This window comes from Haliotis cracherodii, unplaced genomic scaffold, assembly GCF_022045235.1.
Source record: "Haliotis cracherodii isolate W230 unplaced genomic scaffold, xgHalCrac1.p SCAF_5, whole genome shotgun sequence".
NCBI classification, from domain to species: domain Eukaryota; kingdom Metazoa; phylum Mollusca; class Gastropoda; order Lepetellida; family Haliotidae; genus Haliotis; species Haliotis cracherodii.
Window position 1 is genome coordinate 52,342,359 of NW_027266308.1, and position 20,850 is coordinate 52,363,208.

Here is a 20,850-nt window from a genome sequence, read left to right on the forward strand (position 1 = left end):
ATTTGTAAGCATCACTGAATTAATTGGTCAATCAATCAAAGAGCTTGGTATAAGTGACACATATAATAAATGTCATACAAGGCCAGTATGTTATTTGAGGAAGAAATCTGCCATTACCACAGATTAGTACTATTAGCTTTTGACTTGACCATTCCCATTTTGTATTGGGGTCCAGAGCTCCATAAATATCCGTACAGAGAGGGATATATTGCTTGCTCCAGCAATTGTACCGCCAAATCTCTGTTTCAAAGATTATTCATAATCCTTAATACAATCAAATAAGAACTTTCTTTATATTTGCAGAAAATATTTGAGACAAGTGGAATTAATACCATGTGGATTTTCAAAAACTCAAAGGATTTGCTTTCATTTTTTCAATTCAATTAATTTAATTCTGTCAAAACATTTGGACAACCTGTATCATCACGATTTGTTAGTGATTCATAAACACATGATAATCATATAGTCGGAACCAGATAATACTTTAAGTAGAGTTCTCTTATAATTTTGGAAATGGTTTTGTCTCTATTTTTTCAAAGTCTATTCACAGGCATGTGAAAGTTTTCATACTAAGCAGCCATTGTGGTCATATGATCCACATTTTCACAACTTCTCACAATAGGCATGGAGATCTATTCCTTCCTTGAATCACTAAAGGAGATGGTCGGACTTACATAGCCCTTATTCATACACACTTAATCCATACATGTATGTTTATCAGAACATGACTATCTCACTTCCCCCCCTTTCCTTAAAGTACTACAACCATTACCTGTGCAACTGAAATAAATTTGGGAATTAATGATACTTGTCATACCTCTATTAAGAATCTTGCAATTCCATTGGTTAATCTGTACCATGTGACAAAACAATACATTTCAATGTAGACCCCAAATCATCACAAGATGGTGTCTGGTACAAACCTTTCCCGGTTACTGTAATTAAACAGAGGACAGTTTAAAGGCTTCATACACTTTAAAGTGAATTTTGGCATAACAAAACAAATGATTACTCTTGACCAGGAAAATATGCGAAAACAAGGACCTTACCCCTGAGGGTTTGAAGTCAAGAGTAATTATTTGTATAGTAATCAACCAACTAAACCGTGGGGAGTCCAGGTAAAATTATAAACCCCAGCAACCAATGCTTATCTAAAGAAACAACTAAATCGATCGGACGGTCAGAATTGGTGACTTGGCTGATTGTGTGTCAAAGTATCCCAACTGTGTAGATTGATGCTCATGTTGTCAGTCATAAGATTGTCTGGATCAGATTCGATTCATTTACAGACCGCCGTCACATAGTTAGAATAATGCTAAGTGTGGCTTTAAAAAAACAAAAAAAGCACAAAAACACTAAGCAAACCATATTGGCAAATTCATGGGTCAGGTTGAATTTAGCCAAACCTTACAAAGGACAAAATGTTAAAGTTCAAACATGTAAAATGGCTTTATAAAAAAATCATTTCTCCTAGTCTGTTAATCGTAAAACAGAGTGCATGTCTGCAACCTTCCTCCAATCCTGGCCATATTTCAGAATACATAAATCTTTAAATTCCCTCAAACAGCTTTTATGTTTTCTCTGTCTGTGTGTTTTACATTATTCATGGCCGAGTGTTGAATGGTAAATGATCTTCACTGAGGATGTTATCCTTTCAATCGGACACCCAGCTTCCAACACTGAACACTTCTGTCCTGCCTGTCAGGGCTGTGTTGCATACCAGAAACCAACACTGCAAATTAAAACAAATTTCACACAATCCCTTTGCTCTCTGAATACTGAGATGGCTTTTTCATCCTGGTAACTTCAGATATCTTTATGCAGTAAGACTATTGATATTTGAACAGAGGCGATGCTTTCAATTCCAACTAATAATTCCCATTATTTGGAGATAAATTTTCTTAGGATATTAAAGGTGTATGATGAGATTTCCAAGGTTTTTTTTTTATTATTTCAGGTTAATATCATATTGGAAAATTAATCCCCAAATAAATTTATTTATTTTAGGTGTTAAAAATATGTCAAAAGGGGACTAAAAACATAGCTGTTATTTAATATTTTGAAAATATTTAGCCTTTACAAATCAAAAGGTGATGGAATTGCATAACCAGTAAGGATCCAAAGTTAACGAGAAGACTTTGTCATAAAGACAATACCGTATTCAAAATAATAAGCGTCCCATGGCGATATTTGCTAATATATTGGCTAGTGAACAATCCCAATGAGTACCCCTTCCGATTGATCAATGTACACAAGACTTACTTGAGTGTACGCACTCGAGTGTTATATGCACCCTTAATTATGGGCAATTAAATGCATAAACCACGAAATTTATCTTTCACCAAAATAATATTCTAATAAGAATATTTCTAATTTTGAGAGCGCCCTGGGCGCTTATTACGTCAAATACGGTATGTTTTATGTTCTAGTCGGGACCAAGATGTCCTTGTACTCAGCTTTGGGATAATCTTGTATATGATTGTTTGGTTGAATGTTTAGTTAAACATACATTGTGGTCTTAAAACCAAAAACACACAAAAGCAGCATGCAGAAGGATAAACTCTTCATTAGTATATATGTTTTGGGGTAATTTTTAGTAGGGCTGAGATGAGTCCAAATTTTCTACCTGGGTACCCTACCCCCTCTTACCAGACCCTACCCGGGTACCCCGTGTTGGTCTCAAGAGTTGGGGACAAAATGCCTTATTGGGAAATGTTTTACCGCAGCCTTGGCAACAACGATTTAGATACATGTATCATGTATCAACACATACAAGTAAAAAGGAATGTGTGCATCATCAGAAAGAAATGTGAACATTAGTGACCTACAGTGTAACCACTGAGCTGTAGTGAGTTTTCGTCATTAAACAATATATCACGTGACTAACCAAGGGTCCTGGTAGTCCTGTGGGTATCCGGGTCCTACTCAGGACCTACCCGACCCGAGTACCCGAGGTACCCGTCCCAGCCCTAATTGGTGCTATTTTTATCCACTATTCATCTTTGAACAATTTTTCGTATGCCACTTTAAATGTAAATGCACGAAAAATGGATTGATTCTCTAGAAAATATACCATTTCTGTAAGGCGTTATTCACAAGTTTTGGTAACTGCACTTTTTTCTACATGTTATGGACAAGTTAACACCAATTTGGTCCACCTAGATTAGAATAGATGGAAAGATCACAACTGTATAATTGTGTTAGAGGATATGCAAGGCCTCAGGGGATTGGGCTAACCCTGTGCGTGATGTAAAGCCCACCAATTAGATAGCCCAGAACTCCGCCTGGTGAATACAGATGTCTGTGGTTGGCCAAGTTTGATTAATCAGTGGCAAAGTATAGAATTTTTGCCTGCATTTGAGACTCATTTGATTAATATTAAAAGCTACAGAAAGTGAGAGTCATGAAACAGTGTGTTGTAGACTCCTTGTCTCTCGACATACAGGGCACAGAGGAATTGTGGGTAATGGAGGTTTTAAAGGCGTTGGCCCCCAATACATCATGTTGTAACAGGTGCTTGGTTCATTAGTAGGTGTGTGTCCTCATTGATCACAGGAGCCACCTCATCAAACAGATGGGACTCACAGAGTCAACATGGGATTTAGCCTGTATGCATGTATAACTAACACTCGGTCCACTGGCCCACCAATTGCTGATGTATTTGCATAAATGTGCATTGAATCAATGATGTTTACTTGAAAGAGGTGCAAGCATCTGTACTGAGATGTCGCACTGAAAGTTGAAATCCATAGTCAATCCTGTGTTCATCGATACTTGAGTGGGTGGGTGAGTGAGTGAGTGATTGGTGAGTGAGTGAGTGAGTGAGTGAGTGAGTGAGTGGTGGGTGAGTGAGTGAGTGAATGTGGGTGGGTGGTTGGGTGGGTGAGTGAGTGAGTCGGTGAGTTGGTGGGTGGGTGAGTGAGTGAGTGAGTGGTGGGTGATCGAGTGAGTGAGTGAGTGAGTGAGTGAGTTGGTTTTTTTAACTGCTTTTAGCAATATTCCAGCAATATTATAGTAGGAAATCAGGGATAGACATTAACCAAGAAAGTCTGCTACCCCGAAGAGTGATAACATATAGGAATACTCTCCAAAATGTCGGAAATTCTACTAGCCCTCAGGCTACCTTTACAATTACCAAAACTAGTCCCGGCTGAAAGGCTGGCGCTAATTTCTAACCCTGGAAATGAGCTTCACACATTTTACCCATGTGGTGTGTAAAACCTTTAGGCGACCCACTGTCACCATGGATACTGGAACTTCTAAATGCCAATAATGTTTGCATCTTCTCTTTTTCACATATACATAAAAAAAAATAAAAATCATTTTATGATGTTTTCAACTCAAATAACAAAAAAAAAAACTACATCTGCACGTGCATACTGAAACATCCCTGTGACAAATTTCTTGACATCCCATTTGCAAATAATCCCTGGAAGAATGCAAATATTAGACATACAATGTACCACAAACGAAGCCATTTGTGTGATGACGCAAGGTTCAGCAAGTGAATTTTGCCCCATGCTGTATTACAGCACATCTTTCTAACTAACGGGATCAGGTGGTTAGGCTCTCTGACTAGGTTGATGCATGTCATTGTATCCCAGTTGCATGGATGTCATGATGTCAATCACTGGACTCAATTAGTTACAGAGGGCCGTCATATAGCTGGAATATTGCTGAGTAGACAACAAAGACACACAATGAGGGTCAGGCTGGGCAATTTCCTCCTAAAAATGGGAGTCACGTTTTATTTTCAGCATTGCTAATGAGCTTATGCTTTCAAATTGTCCATAAGAGGATTTTCTTCAAATGTTAATAATAGCAAGTTTTACTGTAGGGAAAACAATACAACAATAAATTCAGCTCTTCATTTTGCACAGTTTTCAAATGATACTTCAAGCAGAGCAGTGAGCTAGTAAATTGGTTTGTGTGGCTGATTTATGAGGCCAGGTTTGATTACTCCTTTGTTTGTTTGTTGTTTAACGCCGCAGTCAGCAACATTCCAGCTATATGACGGCGGTCTGTAAATAATCGAGTCTCAACCAGACAATCCAGTGATTGACTTCGTGACCATCAATCCACGCATTTGGAATATGCTGACATGTATCAACCAAGTCAGCAAGCCTAACCACCTGATCCCGCTAGTCATCTCTTACGATAAGTATCGTCGCCTTTTATGGCAAGCATGGGTCGCTGAAGACCTATTCTACCCCGGACCTACACGGGTATTGATTACTCCTATGGGTGTACTACACAAACAGCTTTTATACTCACCGCCAAAAGAAACGTGAATACCATACATGGTGGTAAATTTATGAAGACTCATTTTCAAGAGATATTAGATTGGTTCGAACATACGATTAGCGTATAAAGTTGGTAATCACGTGCAGCATATCGTGATAAGAATGAAGCAACTCGGTGGTACTACAATCCGGCTGGGAGCAAAGTAGACATGGTATACATTTGCACAGTGCTACCGACAAATCTCTTCTTCTGACTAGCTCATGACCAAAAGTAGTCCCATCCGCATGCATCTTCCCGAGGCAAGTGAGTTAACTGACTTTAAAGTCCAGTTTCCACCCTTGCCGAACAAGGCTGGAATCTCTGGGCTCGATCGTAGCGCCACCAGTGGCTATAATGAGTTATGTCCTTTCTATGCCTCTCCTATTGACCAATCAGATTCAACCTCTCGTATCACTTGCATTTGCTTCAAACAAAAGGGTGGCGCCCAGTAAAGACGATCTGATCGATAATCAAGATCTATATTGTGATAAAACGAGTCTTACATCGCGAAGTGCATCAGATCACATGAGCACCTTTATTAAAAGCATGAAAAGATTTAGAAAATATCTGTTGACAACGAGTTAGCGGTGCACATGCTTTGCAAATCTGCAGTCGACCGAAATCTGCATGACACTTTACGAAACGGATTTCGATTTCAGTGCGCGATTTTGATTGGACTATGCATAGACTCGTTAGTCCAGCCAAAAAGTAACTCCATAATACCAGCCTAGTTAGGCAAGGGTGGAAACTGGACTTTTATAGTCAGTTAACTCACTTGCCTCGGGAAGATGATCCGCATGAGATGTTATTAAACACTGTTTATAAAAGTGTTTTGTTATTAAACCAGTGATCTTTTCATGAGTCAGTAACAAATGTAACCAGTACAGCGTTATGTTGTTGTTTTTCAGACAGGTGCCAAATGGTTAGAAGGAATGAGCTTCTTAACATTTTCCAAGTTCAAACTGGTCATAAAATCCCCAGAATTGTATTTATATAACTTCTATTTATATTGTAACATATGAATGTTTCTTGAAAGAAATATATTTTGCATTTGAATTCAATGTCATGAAATGTAAAATCAAATGACAAATGTTTTCTTTATATTCCCAAGGATCCAACATGCAACCTTCGTATCTGTAGCCCAGTGAGTGTACCACTAGGCTACAGAGGCGCTGATAAATCACAATGCTTTTAAGAATGTCTTTTTCTAGTACCATACGCCAACAACAGATGCTGTACTCCCGTTTCCTAAGTTTAATGGAAAGTATGTTCAAAACATAAAAATACAATCTCATTAAAACATGCCGTCAGGAGCAATTTTCCAAATCTTTTCATGTTTTTAATCAAGGTGCTCATATGATTTGATAGTCATCGAAAAGTAAGACCTGTTTTATTACAATATTGAACTTGATTATCGATCAGATAGCCTTGACTTGAAGGTGCCATTCAATCTCATTAAAATCAGATCTTAGTTCTCGCTACCGTAAAACAAAGATCTGAGGACATCCCATTACGGGTCACCTCACACCGACCTTGCGCGAACTTTGACCGACCAGTGGAATGACTAATCAGAAGACAGCTTTCTCGTGGTTTACGGCACTAATTTGAAATTGGCCACTACGCTTCAAAAGATATTTTGACAAATTCTCAATTGAAAATTTGAAACCTGAACAAAAGAACATTCTGGAATGGCTAATAGATGGTCTTCATTGTATGGATTCATTCGTTAAACCTGTAACTATCGTTTGAAATACCCTGTGTTAAAGGTTTCGCGGTTGCATTATCAGAATTCACATTCTGAATGTCACTTTCATAATCTGGTAAGCGACACTCTGATTGGTCGGATGAAAGGTCATTCTGACGTGACCCCTAATGGCATGTCCTCAGATCTTTGTTTGTCAGTAGCGAGAACTAAGATCTGATTTTAATGAGATTGCATAAAAATGTTGACAAATGTTTTAAGTTTCTTTTTTCGGTATATAAGTTAGATAAAACACTTTAGCCCTTCAGTTTTATCCATTGGATTCGGGTTTTAAACCTAAAAACCTTCTGATGTCTTTTATCCAACATGGAAAGAATGTACAGGTGTGCAAGCTGTAAGTGCTACTCTGGATAATTATGCACAATATTGTTCCACAATTGGGTTTTTTAATTTTTGTAAAGAGTATTACCTATATATATTGCTAGCAAAACAAAACTAATTGGATAATGGTGACATATTTTTATATTTTATGAAAATACACAGTTTTTCTGGAGCTCTGCTATCATAAATGATTACAACAGACAGAGAATAGGAACATCTGAGGCTCTGCCACAGCCAGGGTATACATGCTATTATACACCCATAGGACTGGATCAAGTCTCTGGTGCACCATCAGAACCCTCCATCATTTCACCAGCACCCTGGGGACTAGCTGTATCACTTCGTATGTTACAAGCAAACTAATGATTTCTCAAGTGAGGCAACAGACCTAGTTTTGAACTGACATAAGCTGTTATGGAAGGTTTGCATAATATCACAAGTCACGGTAGCAAGGGAATGAAATAATATACCATATTTCCTCGAATAAATGCCCGGTGTATATTTCTTTCAGACTAACTTTCCACTGGTGTTTAACCGCAAAGATAATGATGGGGATGATTCAGTGCATAAAAATTACCCAACACTTAATTGAGGCCTGGCGTTTAATCAAGGAAATACGGTAAAATGTGTAATGGCTTTAGAATGAAAAATAAATTGTTTCCTGCCTAAAAATTTCATTTACCCTGGACAATATTGTAAGAAGGCCAGCCAACTTAGCTACTCAATTTGCAGATTTTTACCCCACAAATATCTTGAGAGATGGGAAACAAAACAAATATAGCTATCTACAAAGTCATTGATATCCAAACATTTTTATTGTAAATTAACATTGCTTTAAAAAATATCCAGCTCTATAATGACATTCCGAAAAATATCAAGTTTAGACCAGACAATCTAGTGACTGATAATGAGCAACGTCACATGCTGTCAGGGTACGATGGTACGCAATCAACCAAGTATTTTTTCACGGTGAGTAGTGACTACATGTTGAAGCCACTCTCAGCACTACAACAGCCACAAGATGGCAGGGGACACAAGCTGGCTTCACACATTGTAGCCCCGTGAAGATCCGGGGTAGAATAGGTCTTAAGTAACCCATGCTTGTTGTAAGAGGCGACTAGGGTGATCGGGTGGTCAGGCTCCCTGACTTGGTTGATGCATGGCATCGTAGCCCAATTGTGTAGATCAATGATCATGATGTTAATCACTGGATTGTCTGGTCCAGACTCGATTATTTACAGACCGCCGTCATGTAGTTGGAATATTGCTGAGTGTGGGGTTAAACAACAAACAAACAAACATCAGACGTTGTACCCACAAGGAGAATCGATCTCAATGAGTGAACACTTCAACCATTAGGTTATGTCAACCGACAATATCCATAATATCAAATGTTTGATTTAATTTGTTTGTCAAGTATTAATATTAGAATCAAAACATCTATCGCTGTAACATAAAGTGTATCGTATGCCAGCGGTTGACTCAGCATTACATTTAATCATATTTTCCATCTTGTTTGTTATGGGCCTAGGCCCTAAAGTACAGAATAAATTCTGTCTGTCTCAACATCCTCTAGGCTGCGCAACTGAACAACGGGATCGGGTGGTCAGGCTGGCTGACTTGGTTGATGCATGTCATCGATCCCAATTGCGTTGATTGATGTTCATGATGTCGATCACTGTATTGTCTGGTCCAGACTCGATCATTTACAGACCGAAGTTCTATAGCTGGAATATTGCTAAGTGCGGCGTTAAACAACAAACAACAAACAAACAAACAAACAAACAAACAAACAAACAAACAAACAAACAAACAAACAAACAACAAGAACAAAACTTTTCAAAACAAAAAATACAGACACTGCATATTTTATTATACAATAAAACATTAATAACTAGAACTTCTGGAATATTAATAAAATAAAAAACTTGTCTGAAAAAAAACTGTAAGGAGGCAGAAAAACATAATGTCTGTCTGTGTGTCACTGTGACTGAAGATCTGATTAATTTGGCACATTATTAGATGGACATGTAGGAATAAGCTGGTCCGCAGCCATGTGACGGTCTGCATCTGGATAGACGGCTTGTCTGGCATGTGCTTGATACGTGTCTGTTTTGTTTGATCGGTGCAGACATGAGATGCAGGGTTCGGACTTCCTTGTTTTCAGATGTGGAGGTGATAATGCACATAGCTCCTGACCTGAGCTACATGACCCTGTTGCCAGAGACGAGAGGAGACAGTGGATCTCAAGGTAGGGCGGACGACTTACATGGTTACAATTAACAGATAAACCTTGTGTGATTATCACCAACCTCTGTGTTACTGATTAGAAAACAACTTGGCTAATACTTAATGGAAGAAAAACTGGTGAGTATGATAACAATTTTCTACTTCTGAGTTATTGGAGGTATTTAGAAATAGGAGGAATGTTCTGTTATCAGGCAAGACAAATTATTTCTTTTTGCAAAGAATGTATGTTAGCATATTTTTTTTTCAAGTTTTTTTTTCAGATAACATAAGACAAATGCCTTGATAATCTACAGGCATTTAAAAAGTAAATTATTGTTATCGGTTTTAAATATATTCCATTGCAAATGACCTCCACTCAATCAAGACAATTTTTTTAAAAAGAAATAAATTGTCTGGTCTGGACATAGTTACCATACTGCCATGGCCAAGATGTTATTTACCTACTTGAATGTGTTTTGTTTGTTGTTTTAATGCCTCACTCAGTAATATTACAGTTATATGGTGATGGCCGGTAAATAATCAAGTCTGGACAATCCGGTGATTGATACTAAGAGCAATATTCCACATCACTGGGGTACGTGAGGGCTGCACTATCAACCACGTCAATGTGCCTGACCAACTGGTCCATTAGCTAAACTCTCTTGACTAGCACCGGTTCCTGGGTACCAGATGTAACCAGGAATCAACATGAGGCTCCTGTTTAAATGTTTGATATTGAGAAAAAGAACCCATCAAAATAATTTTCCGGTTCCAGATTATCCATAATCTAATCCAGAATCCAGAATAGATTCAAAATGTCTTTTTGCTTGCAGTTCTGTTGAAATGTTTACCTTGAAATCTTTAAAGGTTTGAAATTAACCTCAAATCAACTTTGAGATTTTTTTTATACTGCCTCCTGCTAACTGTCATTTAGACCACAAAATCGGTAACAAAGAAAACCAAATTGGTCTTGTCTAATCGCCAAATATCAAGTGTATTGATTACATCATATTTCCACTGTATTTTGTGACTCATTCAATGAATTCATGAATAAAGAGTGTGGCTGTATCTGACATGATACATCAGACTGAAGCTGTTTGAGATGGGTGTGATAGTTTCCCCACCATATCACACCACGCCAACGCGTGTCACTGAGCATTAGCTCCAAAACTAGTGTTATGAGGTTACTATATTATTACTGGTATGCCCCTTTGTAAACAGACAGTTTTTTCCATCGCACACATTTTAGAATGTATGATCACGTATGCTTAGTTACGGTATGTATATATGTTCTTCTTGATTGTGATGTCATGTTCATGTGTTTTAATGTTGTCTTGGACCCGTGAAGAACCAGGGTAGAATTGGCCTTCAGCAACCCATGCTTGCCGTAAAAGGCGACTATGCTTGTCGTAAGAGGTGACTAACGGGATCGGGTGGTCAGGCTCGCTGACTTGGTTGATGCATGTCATCGATCCCAATTGCGTGGATTGATGCTCATGATGTCAATCACTGGATTGTCTGGTTGAGACTTGATTATTTACAGACCGCCATCATATAGCTGGGATATTGCTGAGTGCTGCATTAAACAACAAACCAACCAACATACCAACTAATGCTGTCTTGGGAATGCCAGTTGGGCTGAGGGTCAGTTGTGACTGAGGATTTAGTAAAGACACCATGTTTTGAGCTACAGTCATTGTTGTTGACTCATGATTTAAGACAAGGTGTAGCACTATCATCATTGGCTTTGGTTCTCAACATTGACAATTACACAATTTTCCCCATAGAGATATTTTTGTTTCCAAATATCAAATTTATGCCAAATATCTCCCTCAAAACTTCTTGGTTACCGATTCGTTGTTCACAGAGACAAAAATAGTTTTCTTTGCGGCTGTGTTTTTTTTTGTTCATTTAAGGTAACTAGTTTACAGAATTTATTATTTTTCTAAATTTCATTCCATTATCATATAAATAGTTAGTTAGCTCTCCGTGTAATCTTGCTGTATTTCAGCACAACTTGTAGCAATAACTTGCAACCAGAAATAAGTTGATAGTGACAAAGTATTTTCCTCAAATTACATTATTTGGGCGAATGATAGACACCAGATAATATGGCAATGAAAGCTCCCATTGACGTTGGGATGCTAAAAAGAAGAGAACAGATATGTTACAAATGAAAACAGATATGTTACAAATGAAAACTGATATGAAAACAGATATGTTACAAATGAAAACAGATATGTTACAAATGAAAACTGATATGTTACAAATGAAAACAGATATGAAAACAGATATGTTACAAATGAAAACAGATATGAAAACAGATATGTTACAAATGAAAACAGATACGTTACAAATGAAAACAGATATGTTACAAATGAAAACAGATATGTTACAAATGAAAACGGATATGTTACAAATGAAAACAGATACGTTACAAATGAAAACAGATATGTTAAAAATGAAAACAGATATGTTACAAATGAAAACAGATATGTTAAAAATGAAACAGATATGTTACAAATGAAAACAGATACGTTACCATGAGGTGTTTGCCATGGGTGTCACTTCTAATCTAATCTGAACTAAACTCTTTACAAGTAAACAGAGACACTTTATAATTTATACAATAGGAAAAAATCGGCACATACTTCATTATTATGAACGACATGTACATGTTACTCAAAAACAGACACGCAGCCTTTCAAACTGATTCTGTAACACTGCCGTTTACCATTTGGATCAGTACGAACCACTGTACAATCCATACATAATCCAAGCATCCTGCTATATAAGCATTTCATGAAATAGGTATCAGCTATATGACATATTGCAGTAAATATAAACATACCTATTTTTCAAATGAACTTGATGTCGAGTTGTGATATGGAATTGGGAATAGAAATGAAAATGTGGTTTTCCTTTTCTCATATTTGGTATTGTTCATTTTGCCAGAGGTTTTGAAATTCGCTTTTCAGAAATATCTATTCTATGTAAACTAGTAATGTATCTATCTGTAACATATTTGTCCCTATCTCCCGAAAAGGCTTAAAGGCTGGTTTCATGTAAGAAGTAGTTTCAGATCATCAAACAGACGCCATGGTGTTCACTCATAAAGTTTTATGCTTAGGAAAATTGAAATCAGCCTGACGTCATGGTAACCAATGACATCCAATTTAGTTTAACTGAATACTACTTCAAACACATCAAAGATGAAACGTATGAATTTAATACCATACAACGGTCCACCTTTAGAATTCAGGCGTCCGTTCCACAAAATCATCATAGCACTAAGGTTATTGCATCTCACATACTTTAGCTAGACTTACGACTGTCTTTGCGCTACAGTACGATTACCTTGTGGAACGAGGCCTTGCACCTCAAAGTTTACAATCATATCACAATACCCGATGACGTAATTTGTGGAATTTTGTTGAAAGATCCATCGGCGAAACAATGCCATGGGACGTCAGCCTAGCAACAAGGTTGCTGGGGTCATCGAGTGTGCATAAGCTCCTCTCAGTGATCTATCATCTCCACACCCAATGTCGTTGAATAAGCCAAGGGATGTTGAGAGCTTTCAATATTTGTTCATCAAACTTGTTCCGCAAGTACATAAGCACGCATTTTGGCATTACACAATGTGTAATACAGCTGTATGTTTATTAAACGTGTGATCTCTTCACGGCCAAGTAATAAAACGCTTGATCTCACCCAAGCCATATCTCCTGTGGGAACCAGTTTTGGATGATAATGACACTTTATCAGAGATACAGTAAACTACGTTTATAACAAACACATTTATAACAAACTGACGGCTATCACAAACTTGTTTTTTTGTCCCGGCCATTTGCAATATATATGCTGTATAGATGCTTACAACGAACTACGATTATTAGGAACTAAAATTAGCGGTCCTTTTGAATATGATATAACTGTAGTTTACTGTATTTGACAAAATTAGAGCCAATTTGGCTGCATTTCATGGAGAATGGATGTATATCAGCTTCAAGGATATAAAGCCTGAAGTGAAGCAGGTCTTTCACCTTTTTTTACTTCTGTGAAATATATGAGCATACAGGCAATCAAAACTTTTTATGGATGACTTCCTGATGTTTGTAATCATACTGACATGTTTCCATGACTGGTCACTCTCTTGGATACTCTCTCTCTTATTGACTCTACATTTTGTACTCAAGACAATAGCAAACACAGACAGGAAGTAATACCCCTCTGAATTTAATTACCAATAAAATGATCAGTAGATTTCCATTTTGCAGGCTACCAAGAGAAGAGACGCTGTTAATGGCTGCGATGTCTAGTAAAAATTAATTTAAAAAAAAAGTCTTTTTCTAAAGAGGCAATAAAAATGACAACCTCCAAATCAGTTCGCTACCCTTTTACAATAATTATGATGATACTTCTCAGTTGTATTTGATGTTTCATTTAAAAAGTCTGATATTGAAATCTATCATCTGAAAAATATATTTAATGTCATAACCATGGTAACATAAAGTGCAACAGCTGTGACAGCAGTCTAAAGGTTAACACTTGATACCTTCTTATGCCAAGCTTCACAACTCAAATTCAAATTTTGATGTTTGGGAGTCACCCATTTTATAGCAATTAAATTATTGATCCTCATGGGGGTTTACTGACTTTAGTCTCCTGGACTGCTGTATTCACAAACCCTGGTCATACTGTAAAGGTTGTCACATTTTTATTCACAGAAACATATATTTTTCCATCCCCTGTTGAATAAATACACAGAGACTCTAACTGCCTGAGTTGAATCTTTTTTTCAGATGCTCGGCTGAAGTCGATATGAGCTGACTTCTTCCCAAACAACAAAGAGAAGTATGTTGAAGAATCAAACAACGATTTGTGCCAAAACAACGAAGAACATGTCAAAGGATGAAACAACATCAACAACAGTAACAACAACATCATACGAACGAAGAACCAAAGTTTGCAGGCCATCAGACAGGAGTCATTTAGAGCTGACGGAAACACCTCAGGCCTAATTTAACAACCAGTTACATCCAATATCACAATGTCGGAAGTAAATATATTCTGGGACAATAATCATACCGAACCTGACTATGCAAGGAACCAATAAAGTGCCAACATATCTATCCAACTGTAACCATTATCCCACACGCCATTTCAACCTTCCAGTTTACTACTTATAATCAAACACGTCACATTTGTTAGCTACAAAGACCAAAGGAGAATTACCAAATACTATGATACTAAACGTGAAAGGTCATCTAAGTTTGGGCAAGAAGATTTGAATATTGTGTTTTTACATACATTGAATGAATTGTATGTTTCATATTGTACCCCTATTGGTATGTTTAGCTAATGAATCTCATTTGGTAGTATTCAGATGAACCCCTATTGGTAGTGTTCAAATAATGTTCACCTTTTGGTAGTGTTCAAATAATGTTCACCCACTGGTAGTGTTCAAATAATGTTCACCTATTGGAACTGTTCAAATAATATTCACCAACTGGAACTGTTCAAATAATGTTCACCTATTGGTAATGTTCAAATAATATTCACCTATTGGCAGTGTTCAAATAATGTTCACCCATTGGTAGTGTTCAACTAATGTTCACTTATTGCTAGTGTTCAACTAATGTTCACTTATTGCTAGTGTTCAACTAATGTTCACATATTGCTAGTGTTCAACTATTGTTCACCTATTGCTAGTGTTCAACTATTGTTCACCTATTGCGAGTGTTCAACTAATGTTCACCTATTGCTAGTGTTCAACTATTGTTCACCTATTGCTAGTGTTCAACTATTGTTCGCCTATTGCTAGTGTTCAACTATTGTTCACCTATTGCGAGTGTTCAACTATTGTTCACATATTGCTAGTGTTCAACTATTGTTCACCTATTGCTAGTGTTCAACTATTGTTTACCTATTGCTAGTGTTCAGCTCATATCGCCTATGATAATGTATAGATAATGAATCCCTATTGACAGTGAGGTAGTGTTCACCTGTCAGCATGTTTAGCTGTGCTTTCCTCAAAGTGATGAACAAACCTAGGCTCCGGACCAAAGCTTTGACAGTTTCAGCCATTTTTTGGTGTCTTGTGTTTGTATGGGTAAACACAAACTACAGCGATGAAGAAGTGCTCAAATGGATAACGGTGTCAGACAACAAACTTAAGGATCCATTGCTCAATCACCACCAGTTCTCCTACTCACTAAACACAGACATCTGCCAGTCAAGAAAAGCAGACATAGTTGTTATTGTCCACACAGCCGTAGATAATTCGCTCCACAGGATGAAGTCACGTGATACATGGGCAGGCATCATCCAGATAGACCAACATTCCATAGTGACTATCTTCATGGTAGGGCAAACCATGGACTATTCTATGCAACAATTGTTAGTACAGGAGTCCCGATACCACAATGATATTGTACAGGGTAATTTTCTAGACTCTTACAGAAATTTGACATATAAGCACATCATGGCATTAGGCTGGGTTAATACCCATTGCCCAGATGCTAAATTAATTGTGAAAGTAGACGATGATGTGTTAGTGAATTTATTCAATTTAGCCACATATATTTACAAATATGGATTCCAGAACGACTTTCTGTATTGTCTGTCATACACTTTTGCCTTTCCGAAAAGAATCTCCGGTGACAAGTGGTACGTGGGATACAACGATTACCCGTTCATGATGTACCCTGTGTTTTGTTCAGGCGCAGCATACCTTATCTCGCCCAATGCAGCTATGAAGTTATTCCAAGCATCAAGTGATATCCGATTTTTTTGGATAGATGATTTATATGTGACTGGATTTCTGGTGTTGAAAGTGGGCCTACGACACACGCAGATGATCCCCGGCCATGATTTTGTGAACACGTCAACACTGACCAAGGACTCCATGTTTCTGGATGCTCAGCATGTCTGGTATTCTCAGTGGGACTACATCATCAAGTCTGTTCCAAGCACACTCTTTTACAAAGCAGCATATCTATCTTGATACGAAGTTGGAATCAGTGTCTTATAGTTTTTCCTGTTCCTGTTCAAGTGAGTGAGTATGGTTTTACGCCGCTTTTAGCAATATGCCAGCAATATCATGGTGGGGGACACCAGAAATGGGCTTTACACATTGAGCCCGAGCTCGGGTCTTCGGTGGGATGAGCAAACGCTTTAACCACTTAGCTACCCGACAACTCCAGTACAGTTCAAACATACTGCAATATTATACATAACCGCTAAACATTTCAGGTATAATACAAAATAACTGATTATGCATTATAACGGTAACATATACATTAGAAATGTTTTGAGAGATTTTTAAAGTGAATCCTTCTGTTTACCATACAGAACAAGATAAATTGTTACCAACACTAATGGTTTTATGATTCCTTCATTATTGAGATATATATCTAATTTTTATGTCTGCTTTATTTCAAAGATACACTATGAGAAAGAGAAACTATCACATATTTACTAATTTAGATTTTTAACAATACATCAGCTTTGAAGAGTTTATTTTAGTCCTTATGATAATGCATTACACTGCAGTAGTTTCACACTCACACAATTTCAATACTTTAACATACATACAATTTTACAATGTCAGTACTACCGTATTTATACAATTTCATTACTTTACGTTTTTTAAAATATTGATAAAATGACCTCTGAGTGTGGCTGTGGCGTGAAAAACATGTTGAACAGATTGACAAATGTAAGATTCAATGGCAATCTTTATAGACAGCAGATCCTTAGTTTTCCACTTTTTCAATTTAAACCAATGATATTATCTAACATACTTCCATATTAATTTATGGATTGGGCCTGCATTAGTCAACAAACCTCTTCATTATTCACATATGGATCTGTATTCTATGGCAAATAGTTTCGCCAAATTTGTTTTATTTAAATGACATATTTTTACACATTCCTTGTGTAACCAGGAACCAACTGTAGATCATTTAGCAGTGACAGGAACTAAATTGGAACATCATTGGACCAATAATACACAACTTGATTTTGTCTTGTTATCATAACGTATAGGGAAGTGCTGCAAAGCAGTGGGTTGCCACGAGGCACGAGTAAGTGAGGATTAACGTTGCTTTGTGTTTTAGTTGTATCAGGGCGAGTCAGCTCTATGTGAGAGGTGAGGCTTTTATGTGATGCAGGTCTTACACGTTTTACTTCATGACAAGAACATCACACTAAAGGCATCCAGAAAACAAGCAGTTAATAAATCAAGGTTGTGAACACTGCAGGGGACATAGCATTAGTTGACTGCCAGCTCAATTCAGGTTTGACTGCAGCAGCAATCTCAGTGAAGGTCAACATCAAGAGGTACTGAAAGGCTTCCAGACAAGTATCCCTAACATAAATATGTCACAGTGGTTTTCTCCTTTTTGAACACAAGATGTAGGAGTAAGAACGACTCAATTCCAATGATTGCTAATTCATGTCTTTTTTTTTGTAAAAAATTGTCAAACTAAACTATTTATTGAAAAAATTAAGTTTGGTTTTCAATGTCCACATATCAATCAAATGTAAAGCCAGTAAATTGTCAGCAATTGTCATATTTTCTTCCATTCTTCATGACAGGCTCCATATTTGTTGCTGGAATTTCCTGTTGCATGTACAGTGCACCATGTGAGACAACTAGCTTACTTTTGCAGGTAATAACTTAACACAATGAAATAAAAGCTGGTGCACTAGTAGTGAGACATGTCTTGGGAGATGTCCATGTGCACTTGTAGTGAGACATGTCTTGGGAGATGTCCATGTAAACTGGTAGTGAGACATGTCTTTGGGAGATGTCCATGTACAATGGTAGTGAGACATGTCTTAGGAGATGTACAATGGTAGTGAGAGACATGTCTTGGGAGATGTCCATGTACACTGGTAGTGAGACATGTCTTGGGAGATGTCCTTGTACACTGGTAGTGAGACATGTCTTGGGAGATGTCCATGTACACTGGTAGTGAGAGACATGTCTTGAGAGATGTCCATGTACACTGGTAGTGAGAGACATGTCTTGGGAGATGTCCATGTACACTGGTAGTGAGACATGTCTTGGGAGATGTCCATGTACAATGGTAGTGAGACGTGTCTTGGGAGATGTCCTTGTACACTGGTAGTGAGACATGTCTTGGGAGATGTCCATGTACACTGGTAGTGAGAGACATGTCTTGTGAGATGTCCATGTACACTGGTAGTGAGAGACATGTCTTGGGAGATGTCCATGTACACTGGTAGTGAGACATGTCTTGGGAGATGTCCATGTACAATGGTAGTGAGACATGTCTTGGGAGATGTCCATGTACACTGGTAGTGAGACATGTCTTGGGAGATGTCCATGTACACTGGTAGTGAGACATGTCTTGGGAGATGTCCATGTACACTAGTAGTGAGACATGTCTTGGGAGATGTCCATGTAAACTGGTAGTGAGACATGTCTTGGGAGATGTCCATGTACACTTGTAGTGAGACATGTCTTGGGAGATGTCCTTGTACACTGGTAGTGAGACATGTCTTAGGAGATGTCCATGTACACTGGTAGTGAGAGACATGTCTTAGGAGATGTCCATGTACACTTGTAGTGAGACATGTCTTGGGAGATGTCCATGTACACTTGTAGTGAGACATGTCTTGGGAGATGTCCATGTACACTGGTAGTGAGAGACATGTCTTGGGAGATGTCCATGTACACTGGTAGTGAGAGACATGTCTTGGGAGATGCTCATGTACAATGGTAGTGAGACATGTCTTGGGAGATGTCCATGTACACTGGTAGTGAGACGTGTCTTGGGAGATGTCCTTGTACACTGGTAGTGAGACATGTCTTGGGAGATGTCCATGTACACTGGTAGTGAGAGACATGTCTTGAGAGATGTCCATGTACACTGGTAGTGAGAGACATGTCTTGGGAGATGTCCATGTACACTGGTAGTGAGACATGTCTTGGGAGATGTCCATGTACAATGGTAGAGAGACATGTCTTGGGAGATGTCCATGTACACTGGTAGTGAGACATGTCTTGGGAGATGTCCATGTACACTTGTAGTGAGACATGTCTTGGGAGATGTCCATGTACACTGGTAGTGAGAGACATGTCTTGGGAGATGTCCATGTACACTGGTAGTGAGAGACATGTCTTGGGAGATGTCCATGTACACTGGTAGTGAGAGACATGTCTTGGGAGATGTCCATGTACACTGGTAGTGAGACATGTCTTGGGAGATGTCCATGTACACTTGTAGTGAGACATGTCTTGGGAGATGTCCATGTACAATGGTAGTGAGACATGTCTTGGGAGATGTCCATGTACACTGGTAGTGAGAGACATGTCTTGGGAGATGTCCATGTACACTGGTAGTGAGAGACATGTCTTGGGAGATGTCCTTGTACAATGGTAGTGAGACATGTCTTGGGAGATGTCCATGTACAATGGTAGTGAGACATGTCTTGGGAGATGTCCATGTACAATGGTAGTGAGACATGTCTTGGGAGATGTCCATGTACAATGGTAGTGAGACATGTCTTGGGAGATGTCCTTGTACAATGGTAGTGAGACATGTCTTGGGAGATGTCCATGTACAATGGTAGTGAGACATGTCTTGGGAGATGTCCATGTACAATGGTAGTGAGACATGTCTTGGGAGATGTCCATGTACAATGGTAGTGAGACATGTCTTGGGAGATGTCCATGTACACTGGTAGTGAGACATGTCTTGGGAGATGTCCATGTACAATGGTAGTGAGACATGTCTTGGGAGATGTCCATGTACAATGGTAGTGAGACATGTCTTGGGAGATGTCCATGTACACTGGTAGTGAGAGACATGTCTTGGGAGATGTCCATGTACACTGGTAGTGAGAGACATGTCTTGGGAGATGTCCTTGTACACTGGTAGTGAGAGACATGTCTTGGGAGATGTCCATGTACACTGGTAGTGAGACATGTCTTGGGAGATGTCCATGTACACTGGTAGTGAGAGACATGTCTTGGGAGATGTCCATGTACACTGGTAGTGAGAGACATGTCTTGGGAGATGTCCATGTACAATGGTAGTGAGACATGTCTTAGGAGATGTCCTTGTACAATGGTAGTGAGACATGTCTTAGGAGATGTCCATGTAAACTGGTAGTGAGACATGTCTTGGGAGATGTCCATGTACACTGGTAGTGAGACATGTCTTGGGAGATGTCCTTGTACAATGGTAGTGAGACATGTCTTAGGAGATGTCCATGTA

The 20,850-nt window shown here is 38.3% G+C and overlaps 2 protein-coding genes across 2 annotated transcripts in view; one reads left to right on the forward strand and one right to left on the reverse strand.

Moving 5' to 3' along the window:
* The window catches only part of LOC139443157 (threonine aspartase 1-like), an 89,047-nt gene that overhangs the window by 46,033 nt on the left and 22,164 nt on the right, over positions 1–20,850 (reverse strand). The gene's annotated exons all lie outside the window — the stretch shown is intronic.
* LOC139443159 (beta-1,3-galactosyltransferase 5-like) lies at positions 15,612–16,604 on the forward strand. Its single transcript, XM_071224118.1, has one exon. The coding sequence runs from the start codon at positions 15,612–15,614 to the stop codon at positions 16,602–16,604; it is 993 nt and encodes a 330-aa protein (XP_071080219.1).